Below are 20,711 nucleotides of genomic sequence, written 5' to 3'. Positions count from 1 at the left end.
AAAAGCTTTGTTCATGTCTCCTTTCCAAAGGCTTTCCTGCTGTAGTTACAGTAACGCAAATGGGGAATAATATCAAACACCTCCGTATTCCGTAACTGATTTGGCAGGCCATGTAAGTTACTTAAAAATGTTCAACTACTACTGCAGTCCAGGTGATGTTCCACTTGGTCTTTACCAGGTGATGAAATGGGTATTGGGTTATGAACTGGGAGCCTTTTTATTGTCCGCATCAGGGCAAAGTTCAGCATGAATCTGAAGCTCGAGTTGGACCCTTTGAAGGTTTCTTAAAAGGAGTTGCTAATGGTTTTGAATGCTGTGTGCTTCTTGTCATTGATGTGTTTTGTCTGTGTTTCTCAGCCTTATCTGTGTATGTTTTCATTGCAGCACATGTCCCTTGGAGACGGACGGCAGGAAGTTTCCTCTCGAACTGGGCGCTCTGGAGCTCGCTGCAGGAACTCTATAGCTTCCTGCGCAGATGAGCAGCCTCATATTGGAAATTACAGACTCCTTAAAACGATTGGAAAGGGGAATTTTGCAAAAGTAAAACTGGCAAGGCACATCCTAACTGGCAGAGAGGTAAAGTGGTATGGATGTAAACAGTAGTGAATTGCAGTAGGTGTGAAGGTTCTCAGAATAGCATCTTCTAAGTCTGTGAACATGTAGCACATTTTACTAGACATACTGCAACTGGTGTAGGAAAAAACAGAAATGGAAAACTGTTTTTTTAGTAATGGTTACAAAACAATTTCTCCTGAAAATGGTCTCTTTAATTTGCATTTTTGACAAATCCCTGTCCAACAGAATTGTGTTCAGGTTTACTACTAGAATTCTCAGCTAAATCTTCCATTCCCCAAAAAGGGCTCAATATATAGCAATTAAATAGACGTATTGGAAAACTGCCACTTGGTGTGTCTAGACTGCATGGTGCAGGGCTCTGTTGGAGGGCAAGTCAGGAATGAGAGGTAATACATCTTGATTATGGTCCGAGTAGCCCAAAAGTAGTATTTTCTTGCCAAAGCAATGTATCTCGCGAGAGTTCTGCTTGTGTCTGCAGTGCTGGGCAGCCTTGGGATGACACACCAGTTTGTTCAGAGCCAGTCTGTGTGTCTGTTGCTTTGGTGTTGTGTGGTGTAGGCAAGCTTGCTCTAGTATCTCTTTATAGTGTCTAACTCAGCTCCATAATTAGTTTCTGCATGCCATTGCAATGTAATTAATAACTTGTACTTAATGATGTTCTGCTCTGGTGAGCTATAGTCCTGTTTGCTTGTTACAAGGAGGTTTTTCTTGGTGCTGTTGTATTAATAGCAACTCTGCATACCGAAAGAGGGAGAAACACCTTGTTGACCTTTTCTTGCCAAACCTGTCCGATGAAGTAAATGTTTGCCGATACGAACAAGGGCTTTTAAAGAAACCTCTGTGGCTGACTGCAGCGCTTTGAGGGAATTTCTTTTTTCTGAGCTAACATGGAGCTCAGTAGCACTAGGAGGAACAGAGGGGATAATCATTATTTTTAAGCTGACAGTTCCAGGGATCAGCAGCTGTCTTCTGGTGTTAAAGTCAGTGCTCATTTGTAGGCAACGTTTTTGATTAATTGCTTTCCACTTAAGCCCCTCCTCTTTTTACTGCTACTTAACACAGGAAGTGCAAGAACATGGTTAGTATTTCTGTGCTGTTACTGTAGGCATAGGAGTTGGAGATAGGTGTTGTGTCACGCACTGCTTTGCAAAAATGCAAGTACGTTTTCTTTTAGCTGCATATAACTGTGTTGACCTCTGGTTCATTATTTTTGTTTGAAATGTCAACAAAGTGACAGTGTGAAGTTTCTGGCTAAATTTGGAAAAATTTAAGTCCTAAGTTTCTTTAGGTCTCATGGAATAGATGTCATTCAGTCAGTTCAGGGCATAAATACTTTCAAAGATGTGGCCACTGGTGCTGGTTACCTAGAATGAGTGGCATTCCTTTGAAGGGAATGATTAAGCTAGTTTTGTAGAAATATCTTGAAGGTGTTTTAAGCTTCCTTTTCTCTTTGTAAGAGAGGTGAGTAAAAGCTGCTCCTCTTGCTAGGTGAACTGTACAGCACTGATAATGACATATTTTAGATGTGTATGACCAGAATTGTTCACAGTGTTCTGAATAACAATTTCCCCGGTGTCATTAATTTACCCTTGCCCTTACAGAAGTATTTATCTGATCAATCTTTAGATTATGCTAACCTTTTTCATGGCTGTCACACTGATGATTTTTTGGTTGGCAGCAGCACTTTCTACTTTGTTGATTCTCGCTTTTTTTGCTAACTCATGCCAAGGTTGTTTATATCGGTTTTCCATTGTATTTGATGGTGCCTCTTAACTTCTTCAACTTAATCATTATGGCTTGACTTCCCATGCCAAGGCTGCTGATACAGATATTAAACAAGATTGGTCCCACGTCTTTACTTGAAAATCTTATTTATTTCGAACCTGGTATCTCTTTAGGCTTTTTATTTAATTAAAAAAGCTCTGTGCACATTTCACCTTATCTATTTCAATAGTTTCTATGCATCCTCCCAGATGAGGCTTTACAATAGTCCAGATAGTCATATCTTGTGTCTTTCCATTGGGCACAGTTCACTGTAGGAAAATATGTTGCATTTAACCCTTCTGTTTCTTCCCCTTTTTTCTGTTGCACGTTTCAGGCTTAAGAATTTTGTGTTTAGTGGCTCCTCTAGAAAAAAAAGCGAAGTCTGATAATTGCTAAACCTGTGCTGCCATTTTGGTCTTGACAGATGGTAGAAATCTCTGCTACAAGAATGCTCCCCCCACCTTAAAGGGAAAAACCTGCTGCTCTTTAAGAATTCTGGGATAATGTTCTTAGCCTGCCCCCAGCCAGACGGCACTCATCTTCCTGAATTTGTGATTTCCTGCTTCACACACTCATTGCTGCTGGCTGTCCTGTCTTTGTTCCTACTCTTTTTTCCATCTTATGTACCAAAACCTAAAATAAAATAATTTTGGGAGTCACACATAAATGAGTTTTCATCTCTACTGTGTCCTTGCTGTGTTTGAACCTTACTTCTTATTCCATGTCCCTTTAAGTGTCTGGTTCAGTTTCACTTTATGGCAATTCCTTCTTCCTATCTCTGTGCTGATTAATGTCTAAATCATGCAGCAGATCAGCACTTTTCTGTTACTTCTTGGGAGGAGGGTATGTTTGCTCAAGCATTCTTCTAGGGTGGTTGCTCATCTCCTTACATCTGGAGGCCTTCACTATTTTCCTGTTGCTTGAGATACAGCTTTCATGTGTCCAACTGGAGTAAGTTCCAGGACTCTCTTTCATTTCCGTATTTAGTTTGTATGCAGGATGTATGATGAGAGCCCAGCCTCAAATTACAAAAATGGAGCAATGTTTAGCTCTTCAGGGGGTGACCGGAGCATCAGCCTAACTTGAGGGGGTTGAGTTGTCCTGCCAGGGAGTGCATAGCTGCCTGCTCACTGTAGAGGTATGGAGGGAGGGTTAGCTTCGCTGCCCTAGAGCTGGTGTTTGGAAACACACACCTTGGAGATCCTCTGCCTGGGAGAGTATTAGTTGTAGTCTGTCTGCCCTTTCAAAAGCAAAAATCTTCATGGTAAATCTGCTTTTGCTAATTCTTTGACTTTAAGCCGTGCATTTTCTGCTGTAATTTGTCGAAGGTTGTTTCCTCTGACAAGTTTTCCATACTTGCCAATGTTAATCTAAAAGATAAAACTACCTTTTACTATTACTGAGGTGGTTTGGAATCACAGCCAAAAATACATGCATCCTTCTGTTCATTAAAGGCATGTGTTCAGTTAATAGCCAGGCAACTGAGGTTTCCTAGTGAGATGGGATTCTTTCAGGATCCAAGTCTGACTCCAAGGAATCTATTGTCATCTTCTTTCTGTTCTTCCCTTGGAAAAAGTGAAATTTAAGAGGGAGAAAGCATTCTGAATGGTAGCGGTTTGGCCAGTTTGCACAGTGTCTCAGCTTCTTTCTGATGGCTTGAATAAGGGAGTTAAAGCAATGTAGGAGGAATGTTTTAAGTCATGTTATTGTGAATGGTGAAAGCAAAGTTAATTTTAAGTCTCCGAACGATCTTACACAGTCTCGTGGCCGATGCAGCGGTGTAACGGCATAGGTAGATTTGCATTCTTCAACACTGGCCATAGCACACAGTGCTTGAAATCGTTCCACGTTCCCTCTGTGCAAGGACAGCAGCGTTTCTGCTTTGGAAGGCAATTTGGTGCTTTATTAACTGTGTGTAGTAAAATGGAGGGTTTTCTTTCTCGGGCTTATCAGAACTATTCTTGAGGGCAGGCTGCCTTTGCTTGTGATTTGGGGACCTTATCAAGGCACTTGAAATTGCTCCCTGTTCTGATGATGGGTTGAAGCTCTCAAAGTCAGTGTTAGCACATTGTACTCTCAGTGTTCATGTGGGTAGGAATTCTCTTGATTCATCCTGCCTTTGAGGCTATAATTAGCGCGCTGAACAGGCCTGTGAGTCTGCCTTTCAGAGAACTGAGGTACCTTCCGTGTATCTCCAGGGCTGAATTTGTTTGCCAGCGTCAACCTCTCTGATCATCTGGCACCAATTTGCAGCGGGAGAGGTGGGCTGTGTTTTGTGGAAACCAATTATCTTAAAACTTCATGGGTTGAAACAAGTTTACATCTTTCATAGATTGACCAGGATGGTACAGCTCAACGCAATTCCATTTCTGAGGTTTTGCCGAGCAAATGGCTGTGTTCTGGTCATGAGTGGTCTTGGGGGACAAGGTGACTTTGAGATAACATTGTGCTGTTGAAAAAGGCAGTGGTCACTCTACATCCAGCATGGATTTATAAGAGATTGCAGGTCGTGAATAACTTTGCCTTCGTAACAATAGTTCAACAGGTGTATAGGTAGAGATAAAAATCTTTCTTGGTTTCATAGACAGCTGCTAATATAAAAATACCTATTGCTTAGTGTGTTTATCTCTTGCTTGTATTTTTGAAGTGATTTCTCGAGGTTTTGCAATGGAATTTTGCCTTGGGCAAGAGAGATCTTTAATTTAGTAGCATACCTTAGAAGAAAATACTCCCCAAAGCAAAAGTATTATTAGATGGCTTCTTGGTGACATCTCATTGTATCTTGCATCTAGAAGGGCTCAAGATAAATCTTGAATCTCGGTTTCAGAAAACACCATGGCCATCACAGAATCATGTGATGCATCCAAGCATGGCACACTCTTCCCCTCTTACCATCTCCATCATGATCCATCCGTTTAGGGAAATAAAATTGCGTTGGTATAAGATACTCTTTATTCCGTATGTTGCCAACCCCACGTTAATGAGATGACAAAGCACTGAGTGATGCAGGGAAGTGGGAGCCGTGGCATGGGAAGGAGCAGCATCTGCTGTTTGAGCCAAAATTTCAAGGGGATTTGAAAGCCCTTGCTTCACGCCGCTGAGGTATTATGATCAGCTGAGTTGCAGCTTCTTGCCTCTTTGGGAGGCACCATTTCCTTGGCTTCTGCAGAGTTTTTTCTGGTATGTTTAGTCTCTAATTTAGAAAGGAAAAATACCAATTGGCATGTAAACCTAGAAAGATTCCCATTTCCTGCTTTAACTCATCTTGTATCCAAGTTGCATTGCACTCAAGCTCATCTCTGTTGCCTGGTCATTGCCTCAAATCTTCAGGTTCTGACTAGTTAACATGGCACTGAATTCCTCTTTTGATTATTTTGTGGAATACTAATTTAGTTCTTTTATGTTTCGATGCAGTATTTACTGAAAAGATGAGAACCAGTAAAGGAGTGAACTTGTCCAAACCGTTTGACAATTATGAAATTGAGATTTCATATTGATTGAAATTTCATATCTATTGGGGAGCAAATCAATACAAATAGTCAGTGAATTTAGTTCTTGCAAAATCTGTGTGGAATTATTTGCAATTTGTTCTGAAATCTCTGCTTTCAGTAGCATCTTCACAAACTGCCAATGCCCAGTCAGTCCTGTGTAATCTGTTGTGTAATTATGCTGTGTAAACATTCCCTGTAGGCACACTGCTCTCTGTTGGGGCACTGTCTGTGTTGGAGCTTCCACTGTAGTAAGTGTGATGGTCTTCATGTCAAGCAAAAGACTAAGTGAGCTTCTCCTCTTTACGCTTCGAATACTCAGGGTTTCCCACTCTCCTGTTGTAAATTACACTAGCTATTAATTCCAAATTTTTTTTTTTTTTTTTTTTAGTTTAAATGCAAGTTTATAGTTTGCTGGAGAAACTTAAGTTGTCTTTGTGTAATTTTCATGTTTTCCATTTCTATTGCTGGGTTTGACCATCTTGTAATAACGCTGCATTGTTCACGTGGAAAATACTGATTGTGAACTCTGCCTTTAGGTTGCCATAAAAATAATTGACAAGACACAGCTGAACCCAACTAGTCTACAAAAGGTAGGTGTTTACATTTGATCTTTCAACTGTATTGTAACTTGTTTGGTTTCAACACCTCCTCCCATTAACCCTGAATGCCTGCACTGCAGAATCTGAAACACTGCGTACCTTGCACACATGTGACTATTTAATAACCAGTTTGTAACAGATATTTTTGACAGCCCTGCAGTTCTTCAAGATGAACTCATACAGACCTGTAGGCTGAGAAAACAGTGGTGTTAGCCACTTCCTTTGTCTCCCAAGCATAGCTAGCTCTGTAGGGAGGATGTTCGTGGTTGGGTGTCATGCTCCCATGTCTTCTCTGTGCTGGTCACTTTGTTAAACTTAGAAATACAAAGCTTATGTTCTGACCTCTTAAACTGGCCTTGGAAATGCTGCCTCTGGCCTGAAGGCCAGGCAGTGTCTCTGCCTTCCACATAGTTTGCAGCAGCAAAGGTGCTGTGGTTTTATGGAACAAATTGGAGCATGGCTATTCTGGTTTCTTCCCTCTAGTCTCAAATGTTTAATGTGCTGTTACAGCTGTATCGCCTTATCTATTTTAGCAAGTAGTGATAAATCCTACTCTTTCATCAAGCAAACCAGTCTGCTTTGGAGTGCCTGCAGGAAGTACATTAAAATGTCACTTTTACCTAGGACTTTGCTATCTCTGTCCTTTTAAGTGCTGTAGTCAAAGGCTTTTTATTTACTTTTGAGCACTTGGATAAAAAAGCTCCTTGCAATGTTTCTGTTTGAATGAGAGAATACCCAGAGTTCACCTGCAAACGGAATGAAATAGCATGACCAGAGTAAACTGGAGAATATACACATTTGGATTTTATGCAAATACTGAAAAGATTGTGTGACAAGATGGTTGTGGGTTTTTTTTTTAAATCAGAATTAATGGTGCAAAAGTAAACTGGAAAAACACACAAGTTCTTACATTGTATGGTTTGGGTGAGAGACAAAGAATAACCTAGAGAAGAAAGGCTCCGTCGTCTGAGCAGGTGGCAACTTCCTACTGACTCTGTAGGTGGAAGCAAATGATGTGGTTGCAGTTTTCTCAGCATTTTTTTCAGTTTAATCCCTGAGGTTATTGGCAGTTTCTGGGCTAGGCAGGGAGGAAATGAAATGCAAATTAGGTAATATGATGGATTAGATAAAGGTGATTTGTGGCCGATCTGTGCAGCTTGGAATACCTGAAAAAAAGGTGAAGTGCTAGAAGCACTTGGTAGAGAAACAAAAGCTGTGTGATGTGAAGGGAGGGGTCAGGGCATGGGAAGAATGGTCAGGGAAAAGTAGAGAGGCCATGTTTTCAGACAAAAATGTAAAATCTTAATCTTTCAGGTGGTGTTATTTTGGGATTGGGCCATAATGCTAGCTGGAGCTCATACTCAGGTACAAAGGAAACCTTTTCCAAGTCTCAGGTGTTGCGTTGGCAAGGCCACAAGCCGGAAGTGTGCTTGTTGTCTCTTTGGTTCCTGGGTTTCAGCCTGCTCAGTGTCCACTCAGGTCCCTGCATCTGTTGTAATTTCATTTTTACTTACAATTTATAAAATCAGATTATGAAGTGTGATTTGTAAATTGGTCGTGTCTGTTGCTGTGTTTCTTAAATGGGAGTCTGGACGAGTAGTACAAAATAGCAGGGTAGAAATCAGATCAAATTTGGAGAGTGAGGTTGCTGATGTGCTCACCTCTCGAAACTCACTTGTTCTATAAGCACAGAAAAAAATTAGCAAAATATGTCATGTTCTCGGCTCAAACGCTGAAACTAATTTTCTGACAATTAAATGCCTGCTTGACATAGTAAGCAGAGCAAACACACAGTGCATTACTGAACCGATTTTGCTTTATTAAGGCGCTTTTTTTTTTTTTCAAACTCTGGCCCCTTTTCCCGTGGCGCTGTCAGCAGTGCCGTAGCCTCAGCGCGTTTGAAGCCAACTGCGCACGCGACCTGTAGACGCAGGGGAAGCCGAGATGGAAGTGCTTCTGGTCTTGCACTTCTGGAGAGAGCGATAAAATATTTGAGGTATGGTGGGGAGGGAAGGGCCGTGTCGAGAAGAGGGTGTGGTGTATAGTGTCTCAGCTGCCGTGTAGCTGCAAACCCTAGTCATCCTTAGGTGGGGAAACAAATGGTGATCAAGGCTGCTGGTTCTGATTTCTTTGTCATACGTCTTCCACACCAATACTTCAGCTGCCAGGAAGAAGTTAACCTTGCTCAGGACTTGCTTTGCTTTCTGGAGCAGTAATTCTCGGTATGCCCTTGCAGTAAGCTCTGGCGGCTGCAGTCCTGACAGCTCAGTATTCAGCAGCTCTTTGGAAGAGTCAGGTTTCTTGTCTGCTGCTGAGGAAGTCTGTGGTAGCCACATGCAGCTACTCTTAACTGTTGGTTTAGGACCTAATTACTACCCTGCTGCCCTTGCTTAGCGAAGAGGAAACTGCAAGCAGTACTTCCCTGCTTTGAAAGAAAAGGGAATTCTTAGGGCTTTTTTCCCATGGTGGCAGTGTTAGTCATAATCACTGTTCTCCACAAACGTACTTGTGTACCCGGTTCCAGTGAGGATCGGTCTTGCTGATGCCACAGTAGTTCACTTCCTCCTGGACAAAAAAAAAAATAGCTGTTTGTTTTTTTCTTTTGAATTAGCAATGCCATTATATGTAAGTTGTTTTTTTTTTTACCAAGCCCATGTAATAGCAGTAAATCACTTGTCGTTTTCCTTTTTTAGAACTTGGCTCCGTAGCCAAATATTGTTGTTCATTGTGTGCAGATGTTTTGCCACTTGTTTGGGCCATTTTTTTGTTAAAGCTTTAGAGTTTTAACCTGAATTGTGTCCTTTCTGAGCAATCAGTATTTTAAAAACTGCAAAGAAAGGGTAAGAAATTGAAATGCCCGGGCTTTTCTGTTTGTGACAAGTGTTTTACGTCTTTTAGTTGTGCTTAGTTTGAGGCAAATTTGTATTGTGTAAAGCTTCCTGCTTGAGGCTCCTAATAGTATCTAGGGCATGTTTCAGTGAGCAGTTAGCCAGAGTAGCCTAACACGCATGTGGAGCTTGAGCTGGCTCAGGATACCATCTAGTGAAAAGCCCCCGCACTTTGGGGCGAAGGAGGCCAGGATGTGTTGGTGCTCTCTATCTGACCAGCGTGCTGACTTGCTTTTTAGCAGGTTTTCTCAGTACTTCTCAGGGAATTTGTTACCCAAACTCTTGCAACAGTGAACACTTAGAAGAAAACTGTCTTTCGGTCTGTTCAAAGAGTTGGCTTCAAAGATGGGTCCTTCTTTCCTCCACTCCTTTGTTGGATTGGATGTGTCAGCATAATAAAATTCAAGTAACACTGATTCCGGGTTGTTACTCAGTATGTGTCTCTGCTTCCACTGCTGGTTTGTTAGGGTTTTTTTGCTCAGTTTGTCAGCTAGCAGCATTAATTGCATGTAATTCTTTCTCTGGATCTAACATGGCTCACAGTCAAAGGACTAGACCACAACAAAGCTGAAAGCCATTTGTTTGGCAGACTAAGGATGTTTGTCTTTGCCTAGAAACATTTGTAGAGCTCCTGTTGATGGAAAATGAGCCGTTCAGCAAGTTGGGGTTAGTTTTTAATCTCTGTATTAGAAATGGAACAGATAAGCACTGTTTTCAGTTGATTATCTTCCTTTATAGGCTCCTTATGACAAGTCCCTAAAACTAAGAAAATTATTTTCTGTATTGAGAACCTTCACATTAGGTCTTCTGATGTTACACCAACACCTCAGCTTTTACAGAACCATCAGAAAGCAGAGAATGATTAGAACAACTGGTGTCCAAATTGTGATTTCCCCACCCCCAGTCTTTTATTAAAAGAGACAAAGGCACAAGGGTTTTCTTTCATTGACTCTTTGGTGGTTTTCTGTTTGTTTCCTACATTTCACTTTTCTGTCTTTTATTGAGTAAGCACACCTACAGATTTTTGAGTCATTAGTAATCCGTGTAGCCATATTAAATGTCTTCACTTTATCTGAAATCTGACCCGAGGCAGATCTTGCAGCAGCACTTTTTGCTTCCTCGCTGCTAATAACAGTGCTGTTATCTCATATTTACAAAACTCTTTTCTCCCATGTCTGCATTCCTGTGGAGCTGCAGACTTTCGTTCTGCCTCAGTCTCTTTACATTAAGTTCAATATGATCTGTTACATTACTGGTATTCCTGTAGAAGTTGGTGTTAGGTTTATGATAAAACCACTTGATTACACCTGCTTTTTGAAGCATGCTGTTAGAAAATAATTGAGGCTTAAGAATGTCAACCCTCTAGAGTCTTGGGCTGGCATGGTGGGAGCTGCAGAGGGAGAAGATCTACCCACTTGGCTGCTGTATAGCGCACTGCCTGAAAAGAGAATTCTCTTGGTTTTCTGAATGCAACAGTATTTGCATTTCAGGGTTTTTTTGGAATAATTTTTTATCATGGGTCTTTCCTGGGAGAAGTGGGACTCTTTTTACTTCATCTGCTATTAACCAGCTACATTAAAAGCAATGTTTTATATTGCAGTAACAACACCCGAGGCATTTTTAGTGTTATGGTTTTATCATAGAATCATTTAGGTTGCAACTTTAAGATCATGAAGTTCAACCATTAACCCAACACTGCCAAATCTACCACTAAGCCATGGCCCTGAGCACCACATGCACGTCTTTTAAATACCTCCAGGAATTTATGTGCATCTTTTAATTGTCTTTTGTGGAAGAGAGTTTTCAGCTGATTAGTAATAGAGTTTGCTTTCATTTGTGGTTTGTTAAATGTCATGTTATCGTCCAGTTGCAGGAGGACAGAGTTTACTGTGGTGACAGGCAGAGTTGAACTCTTCCAGAGTAACTACTCAGGCAAGACCCTCTTTACATGGGTATTCGTGTTTGGGAGGCAGGGAACAGGGTCCTTATAATCAGAACGTGGTCTCTGGGTGCTGCATCATTGAGCTAACCTCATCCTGTAGCTTCAGAGGGGTGGTTGTACACCCTCACCACCCATCCTGCCAAAATAGATGCGCTGGGGTGAGCAACTGCAACAGAAAACTTGAGATGGACTGTTTTTATCTGGGGAGTTGTATGTTTTGTGAGGTTTTCTGTTAAGTTCATTCCTGGGCCTTGTGGGTTGTTCTGGGTTAACATCGGTGTTTGCATAAAGGGAAGTGGCATGATCTTGTTGTGTAGGAAGATGGGTGGTGAAAGGGCTGGGAGCAGGCTGATCCCTTTGAGACTGTACCCCTGAAGTAATGGTGTTTCTTCTGTCTGCTGGTGGTTATTAGGTCAGGAAAGCAGTGTGTTCTGCCCTATTGATTTTGGCAAATACGCTCAGTGTGTTGTACTGGGGAGGAAGCCTGGAGGCTGGATGTCCATCAGCAAGAACCGGTGGATCCGCAATGACAGACGCCGGACTAGATGCTTCAGGAATGCTTCTGAAGGGCTGAGGGGGAGCCTTGCTGGCCCATATCTCCTTAAAACATACTCCTTGCTGGTGTAGTTGGATAACATGCTTTTTGTGCAGTAAAAGCAGCTGGTTTTTTACCTGTGAGCTGCTGTGGTAGCACAGTAATTCCATGGATTTAATGAAGTACTGAAGAGTGAAGTCAAACCTGTAACAGGAAGTGGTCATCAGAAGGTGCTCTGATGGGGGTTCACGAAACTTTGGGAACAGTATTTTCTGTGAAGGAGTGAAAGATCATGTGAGATGTACTGGCCAGCAAGAACCTTCGTGGGCTTATGGTCTTCAAGCTCTTCTGGCACAGAGCTTAAGATCCCCTCTCTCTGGAGCTCAAAGAGCACTCTCTCTGCTGGAGCACTTTATGGGTGTCTTCAGGTTTTCAAGGGTTGGTTTGTTTGGGGAGGGATGTTAAAAGAAGCAGGCACTTAACTCTTCCCTCCAATAAGTGCTTACTGAATGATCTTCATTGAAATGCCAATAGTAGTGTTTGCCCTTTGTGTTTAAGTATAACAACATGATCAGGCTTTAGGAAGAATGAGCGTTTCCTATTTCATTAACTTACTTTGTGTTTGTTTATTTCAGCTCTTTAGAGAAGTAAGAATAATGAAGATCTTAAATCATCCAAACATAGGTACCTTGTTTCTTTCATATAACTTTCAAGTCTGGAGAAATGTTAGCTTTTTCACTGTTAAAATTGTTGTGGTATGAGTTTGAAAGGTGATTCTGCGCTAGGGTGTCAGTTGACTGTGAAGCAGCAGTAATAAATGCTTTTTCAGAGTGGGGTGGTGGGGGGGGAGCACCCACACCATTTCGGTCACTTTACACAAACTATTGTGTTTGCTTAGCTAGCTGATAATTTTGCTCCTTTTGAGTATAATATTGATCTTGACTGAATTCAAACTCTCATTAAAAAATAAGTATATACCAAACCCAAGAAGTGGTTAGGAAGTTGTTCAGGGTTGTACATTTAAATGATGTAATATTGTTACTGTCAGCAATTGCCACTGTGCTTGCCAGTTCAGGGCATACAAATGGCTATTGGAAGCTCAAATCTGTGCAAGTTCTACTTAACTTAGCGGCTTTTCCCATGTAACAGAAGCAAAGTATTGTTTCCTGAGAAAATGTTGTTCTGTATGAGTTGACCAAATGTGTTACAGTATTTTCCATTTAGGAACATGAGACAGAAAAAAGCTTCTTCAGAGTGATAGTCTGATAGTGTCAAGCTGCAAGCAAATGGGGATTTTGAGGTTGTTTTTCTCTGACAGATTTCTCTGCAATGAGTTAACGGAGTAATAAATGGTTTTCTTTTCTAGTGAAGCTATTTGAAGTCATTGAAACTGAAAAAACTCTCTATTTAATAATGGAATATGCGAGTGGGGGTAAGTACCTCTCTGCTGTGATGACTTATGTAAACAAATTGCCATGTGGGAGAAAGCACTTGTTTTCTTTAAAGTTTCGTTTTTCAGCAAATATTCATGTCACTGTACTGTAAGATCTTAAGCAAGATCTTTAATGTTCTCTGGGACTTCTTTGGGCAACATAATTATAGCTTTTAAAACCAACATCTGAACTTACTGAACTTAGTAACATTTGCTTTGTTTTGCAACTCTATTGGGAAGCTTTATGGGGCTGTCGATCTTTCCTAACAAATGACAGTCTTTTCAACTCATTGTATTCAGCTCCCTACCTCTGGTGTCCTGTTCTGTGTAAGGTATTTGGTAAAATATGGTCAGATGAAACATACTCTTTCACTGTTGCTTCAAAAGCATGTATACTACAACTTTTGCTTTTTAGGTGTTGATGACTGTTGACATGTCTTTGTCACAGACAGTCTACTGTCAGAGTTGTTAGGCTTAGCCTTACACCATTTCAGGAAGAACTTAGGTTTATTCCTGATTGCAAGGGGCGGGAGAAAAGTGCGCATCATGCAATGTCAGATGTTTTCACCAGAGCTAGAATTAAGGTATCCAGGCTTAAGTTACTCCTTGCTGGCTAAAACCTAATAGCACTCAGTTTGTCAATGTGACCCTTTAGCATCAGCAGCTGGGAATCTCAAATAGTTGAGGCTTTAGCTTTGGGAGAGAGATACAGAGACTTCTTTTCAGACAAAATCAACACTGAATTCTGACTCTGACGTTGCATTATGTGAAGTTTAATGAATTACTGTCTCTCAGGTAATGATTCTGCGTATGTCTTCTTCTAGTAGCTCCCTGAATGCTCAGCCAGGCTTTGTCTAAACAGAAACAAAGTTGGTAAAATACCATTAAAATACTGACTAGTGCAAGTGTTTGTGGAGGCATCTCTGTGCTGTTTGATGGTACTGCACTTGAAAGTGAAGTCCTGTTGCCATCTAGTGATTGGCTTCCAGGAGGTAGAAGGGACAGCAGTTCTCTAAAGCAGTGAGGATCTTTCTTAGGGTAATGGAGAGAGACATCCTTTGCAGGGCTAAAAGGCTGTGAGCAGTACCCTTTGTATATGCCGTGTTGGGCAAGACAAGAATGGCTGGTGATCTTGGGGGAAGGCATCCATTTCCCATATTTCCTCTTTATCAGGGTACTGGTCACACATGATGCATACAAAGTCTGGCTGCAGGATGAAAGAAAGTATTGCTACAGTGACAACACCTGAATTGGGGATAACTCTTTCTCTCATGTCATTTTCCATGAATTGTGAAGATGTGTTTAGGTTGGTTCCTCCAAGGTTTTTGAAGAAACAGCTGTGAAATACAGCTGAGAGCGTGATCTGTGCTGAGTATTAAATAATACACTACAGAGGGAAGTAAGGCTGTTGTGTAGAAAATCCTGATATTCCCTCACATTACTCAGTTGTTGCTTTTCCTGCTGTATGACTCTGGGTGTTTTATTCAAAACTGGTGGGGTTGCTTCTTTCAGAAAATAAATGTGAAGTTACTCAGCTCTTCCCTTGTGAGGTAGCTCTCTGCAGAACAGTGTTTTCTTGCTCATTAGAGAATATTTAGATGTTTGACCCACTTCTAAAGTTTTTATTAATTTTGCATATTATCCAAGAATTTTTAGAACAGCGTACTAGTCTGTATTTTTAGAAGTTTTTATGTATGTGACTATTGGTTTTTAGTAGAGAAAATCTGCCATGGTCTCAAAAATATGTCGGCGTTTCATGGGCCAGTGAGCTTTATGTGCAGCCGTATGTGTAGTCCATATTGACGTGCTATAAAATGACTGGATTGATTAAAGGGGGAAAAAAACCAAACCTAAAACACAACAGATCTTTAGTACTGCTTTAGTAATTTCCTTTAGTCATCCACAGCCATACAACACTGGGCTTGTTCAGGAGTAAACCTTTTCAGTGCATGTTACAGATCTGTTAGTTGCATGATGGGTGATGTCAGCGTGTCCTGCCATGCTCATTATTGTGACCATTGTTGTGGGTACCTCTTCCAAGCCTTGGTTAAAGCTAAAATTTCTGATTTTGGGTAGAAGGCATTTATACACATGCACAAAGGAAAATTCTAGTGCTGGTATGATAGTATCTACAAATGTCGTCTGATGTTCTCCTATATGAAGCTATTATTGGGGAAGGGGGAGGGGAAGCCCCTTGTCAGAAAGCCTGTGAAGGGGTACGTGTCATTATTATTTAGAATACTGAAGTATGCTGCTCAATTTCTATCGTAAATAATTGGAAGGAAATGTTGGGGTTTTTCTATATCCAGTCATTCATTAAGTTTTATTATTTTCTCATGTGAGAGATGGCAGTGTATTAAATTGCCTGGCAGTTGTGCCTTGTGCTCTTGAGCTAACCTGTAATCATAAACTTGAAGTACAGTCACTCCAGTGAAGCTGCTGTGGGTAACTGCTAGAGAGGAGTCTCTCGATTCTGAAATCAGTGTTAATGTCTCTTGTTATTGAATTGTAGGGGAAGTGTTTGACTATCTGGTTGCACATGGAAGAATGAAGGAAAAGGAGGCTAGAGCTAAATTTAGACAGGTATGTATAATGTTCCTATACATCAGCTTTCCCCCCTTCCACTCTGGTTTTAATGCTGAAACGAGTAAACTGTCCGTCCTTTGCGTTTGACTTTTGGCAGCGTTCAGCATGTTATGGACTTGTAGCCCCGAGTGAGGAAAACAACTTGGGTTGCAGCAGTACTTTGAAGGCGTTAGTAGTCCATTCAGCGGTGCTAGTTTCCTTAGTGCTGTGTGCCAGAACACAGTGACTGCTTGATTCGGAAGTGTATTCTGTTCCAAAATTCATTTCCTCTGGGTTGATTTCATATATCCTTAGTTCAGCTGTCCTGTAACCTTTTAGAAGTTACTCAAATGTAACAGGCTACAAACAGGCTGGTTTCAGAACGCCAGGCAGGGCATGCCATGGGCGTCCATTTGCATCCATCCGCTTACGTGAAGAGATGCAGCTTAGTAGTTGTTCTAAAAAGTCACGGAAAAGTCATTTCTAGGTTTGTTAGTTCAGCTTTGTGATGGATGAACTAGCCCTGCAAAGATGATGGGATTTCATTGATCTGTGAAAACCATTTCTGTTCTGCAGTAAAGCACTATTGAACATAATCAAACATTTTTGCATAACTAATTAAATCCAAATTTCTGCTCCTGGAGCATCTGGAGTTTCATTTGCAGATCTGACTGGTCTGATATACTTTGTTTTCTGCTCTTGTGCAGAAATTTGTAAATGCCTGCGTTATTTCCATCCCTTTGGTCACTTGGATAACCTAGATGATGCTGTGAAAACTAATAAATATCAAAATTACACTCCTGCTTAATGTCACTTTAAAATAATGAAGAGGGACAACAAGGGTGTTTTGTTGAACGGTACGTAGGGCTTTTAAGCTGGTGAACTGTGACAGTGACGTGACAGTCAGATCCGTTTTTGGAATGGGAGCCTCCAGGAGCTTCGCTTCTTCAGCAGAGCCATCCAGAAGTAGAAGAAATTTAATATAATATGAGACTTCCAGGAAATTGATTAATGACTTTCACAACATGCCTTGTAAAGAAAACTTGAACACTTCTCTAGTGTGGGTAGTGTGACCAAAAGGGAACAATTTGGGAACTAGGAAACCGTCACGACTATTTTGCTCCATCTGCCTCATATAGTAAGGACTGTGTGACAGCAAGATGAACAGTAAGCTCAAAAGTAGCAATGAAAGTAAAGAAAATAGAAATGTATTTTACCCAATATAAGGAGGCATCAAAAGCATTCCTGTGAAATCCCTGTTCCTTTGTTTTCTCTCAGCTCTTTATATCTTGTATTTACCCACTTGAATCTTACAAAAACAAAACAAAAACAAACATGAAACCTACAAAACCAACCAAACAAAACAACCCAAAAAAGCATCTGCACCTTCATATCCTCAGAAGTGATTTGTGATTACTGGAATTATACAGCTTGATAGTAAGAAAATTTTTTTCTTCCTCTTTAACAAAATCTTCCAGGTCTTTTAAAGCTGCTTCCCTGCCTTTCATATTCTGGCAGGTAGAGAACTTTCCTTTGTGACTGAGGGTTTCTGGTGTGTGTTTCCGTGCTGTGTTGGAGTAGATGCGATGGGTTGTGGAGCGCTCGTTCCCACTTCAGCCGTCTGCTCTTTGTAATGTCACTTGAGGAGCTTCAGAGTAGCTTGAGAGGATTTGCTGTTCTCTCTCAGATGTGAATGTTGAAAACTGCTGCTGGTATGATTCTCTGCTCTTTGTCCTCAGCTTCTTTTATCAGGAGTTGTGTGGAAAAAGATCTTGCAGTCATTCCATTGAAATTGCATGTTTGTTCAACAATTACCTTTTTTCTTTCTAACTATTCATCTCCCCTTTAAGTGAAAACTTGTGGAAACAGGTCAAACATGTTTTACAGGTACACTCAGTGCTTAATTTTATGGGATTGGGTGGGTAGTACAGGATATCTGCAACTCCCATTTTTCAAAAACAAATATGAAGGCAAAGAATTTGAAAGATCATTACCTGCTGAGCTGGGTATTTGACCCATCAAGAGCTGATTTTATGTACTTCAGATTCTCAGCTTGATTATTCTTTTTTTGTACTTCAGTAGACTGAATGCTGTCAGTAAAGATATATGGATGGCCTCGCTTGAATCCACTGAAAGATAAAGTATGTTTTCAGTTTCTTCTTACAGGCTTGTCTCCTGCCACAGACAGCTGTGCTCTGGCCTCCCTCAACAGCTGAGTTTCCGGCTACCAAGCTCAGCCAATTTTAGATCCTAGAGAGGTCTTGAGAGATGTTGATCTCAAAGATGGGAGGTTCTAGAGAGCTTCGAATGCATGAGCATCTGAAAAAAAGGAGAGAAACCTAGTAATAACCTGAGGAGAGAATATGTAGCATTGCACTTGGGTAGAGAGGAGTGTGTGTGCAGGACTGAAGTCGGGAAACTTTGATCTGAGCTTGGCGTTTATTAGACACTGGGGCTGCCTGTGGGGCAGTGTCAAAGGAAACTAGATCTTGCTGGGTTTACAGGTGATAAAACTATTCGTTTCACCTTACTCTAGTCCCAGAACAGCTTCCTATAGCTTTTAGCCATTGTTGGAGGGAAAATGCTCTCTGTAGACCTTTTATCTGATGCAGTGCAGCTGTTCTTATGTTAGATAGGGCCTTATGACATAATAAGGAGGGTTTTTTATAATTCACTAACTGGTTTAACAGACGGTTGCTCTCCTTGAACTGAAGAAACAGTTGTGCCATGGTATTGAGCTTAGTTCTTACAATAGGTTGTATTGTATCTTGTATTCAGATCATGTTTCTTCTTCCAGTAGATGTGAGTTCTGCATCGAACACTTGTGTTTTATCTGAGGAGGCACTTCTCTATCAGGCAAAGAGCAGAATTTGGCAATTCTCCCCTCTTTGCTTGTTTGTGGTTTTGCTTTGGGTTTGTTTTTTTTTTAGGGTTTTTTTTATCAGTTTGTTATGCATACTTAAGGTTTTTAGCAGGAAAAAAGAATGTAAAAGACAGGGATCACGTTATTCCAGTCACGCTTGACAAGGAGCTCAGGAGAGGGTACAAACACTAAAAATACCGCCATGCTCTGCAGTTCTCCATTTCAAGCTCCTTTTGTGCAGCCATGTGTGAGAAATTCAAATCCAGAACGTTTTGCATTCTTAATGTCACCTTGTTTTTCATTCCCTATTACAGGCTTCCAGGCAGTTCTGCTTAGATCTTACGATCCTTTTGCCATAGAAGAATCTGGATAAGAATTAATGCAAAAATGGGAAGCCGAGACTCGGGGAAGGAAGTCACCCAAAATCCATGTGTATTACTTCCCTCTCATCCTTTACAGCAGCTGATTAGATCTGGCCTCCTTCAGTCTTGCCACTGTTTTCCTGCAGAAGGAATTTAGAATTTTTAATGCTGGTAGAGGTTAGGATAGATCTTGGAAAACAAAAAAAAATATCCACACAATACATCTTACTCTTGTGTTCCAGTAAAGAAAAAAAACCACTTTGTGGCAGTGTGGAAGGGACCTTGAGGGGTCATTTATCTCTCCTTTTGTCATTTAATCCTTACGAGGGATGGTTTCTCTGCCTGGAGATGACTTGTTCTTTAAAACCTATGATTATACAGATTTTTGAAATCCCTTCCAAGAAATGTATTTCAGTGCTCCAATTGTTACCTCTAAGCAGAAAGCTCTGCTGTTTCTTCCCCTCTTCTCCCCACCTGCCAAGCATCAGCAAGTTTCTCACACTCAAGTAGGTGCGGGGTGAGGGGCTGTCAGTGGAAAGAGGGATGGGAGGTGGAGGACAAAAGGGACTCAGTCCAGTGCAGCCATGCTCTGTGCTATCTTCCATTCAGTTTTGACTGCAGGTCTTCAATTATTAATCTCATAAACATTGCATTATTTCCCTTCCGTTTAGATTGGACTCACTTCTGCAGTCTCTGTGCAATCCTCTTGCAGTGCAGAGTAGTTCAAAAGCATCTCCAAAGGAAACTAGTGATTGATCATCTGCTAGACCTTCTGCTTTTAGACAGAGTAAAAGCAGTTTAGGGGTGAATACTGTGGTGCTGTGTCTCTGCATTCCTAAAAAAAGCTTGAGGTGTTTGTCGTGCTGTCACCCTTAGACACCCCTGCAGACTGGGCTTGTCACTGGCACTGAAGTAATGGTAGTGGAGAGGGAAGGAAGGAAAACCAAAAAGATGGCACAAGTGGTGGCATGGGAGCACTTTGGCAGTTCAGCAGCTGTAGAAAACTGACCTTGGAGTCTGAAAGCCAATATATAAAGAAGCAAGCAAAACTGTAGGGAATGGAAATACTGCAACTTTTGATAGGCTGCTTGGTTTCTAAGGTGGCATCTTGCACGGGCGCAGTTCAGTAATACAGGGGCACAAAGATCATAACGTTGGCACATAAGTTTTGAATGCAAAATTGGCTGGTAGGTCAGTTCTTTGACTTACCAAGAACCTTACTTTCACTTACTCTAAATACTGAGCAGGAGAACTGTTGCTTTTTACCAGTAGAGGAGGATCTTCCTGCTAAGCTGGGTGGTCTGGTCATGAGTTACCTTTTTGTGACAGTAATGATAATTCATCTTTCTGTGTGGAAATCTTCTTAATCTCGAACAAAGACTGGAAATACATTTATTTAAGCATAGTTATTACATTAAATTATTTTTATATGTAGTTCCACTTATTTCAAGTCATAACATCTGCCTCAATTCTGATCCCATATCCATGACTAAAATGTATTTGACGGCATTTGTGGTCATGTAACAATAAGACTTTATCCAGTTTTTCCATACATGTAGAGTTCTGAAGCAACACTTGTGACTCTAAAGCAATGTACTAGGGCACTGTACTGTGTAAATAGCTTATATAGTTTGCTATATAAAGCAGGAGAAACATAATGATATTTGGAAATGATGATGGAAGAAATTATTCCG

At 41.0% G+C, this 20,711-nt stretch overlaps 1 protein-coding gene across 4 annotated transcripts in view; it reads left to right on the top strand.

Moving 5' to 3' along the window:
* The first annotated feature begins 387 nt into the window (after window positions 1-387).
* MARK3 (MAP/microtubule affinity-regulating kinase 3) overlaps window positions 388-20,711 on the top strand; it is a 46,753-nt gene continuing 26,429 nt past the window's right edge. For all 4 annotated transcript variants that reach the window (XM_010159464.1, XM_010159463.1, XM_010159462.1 and 1 more), the window contains exons 1-5: window positions 388-576; window positions 6,368-6,421; window positions 12,431-12,479; window positions 13,162-13,227; window positions 15,740-15,810. In XM_010159464.1, the coding sequence (XP_010157766.1) occupies window positions 388-576; window positions 6,368-6,421; window positions 12,431-12,479; window positions 13,162-13,227; window positions 15,740-15,810 (429 nt within the window). The remainder of the gene's footprint in view (window positions 577-6,367; window positions 6,422-12,430; window positions 12,480-13,161; window positions 13,228-15,739; window positions 15,811-20,711) is intronic.

This window comes from Eurypyga helias, unplaced genomic scaffold, assembly GCF_000690775.1.
Source record: "Eurypyga helias isolate BGI_N326 unplaced genomic scaffold, ASM69077v1 scaffold32469, whole genome shotgun sequence".
In the NCBI taxonomy this organism is placed as follows: domain Eukaryota; kingdom Metazoa; phylum Chordata; class Aves; order Eurypygiformes; family Eurypygidae; genus Eurypyga; species Eurypyga helias.
This window is presented reverse-complemented; position numbering and strand designations above follow the sequence as displayed.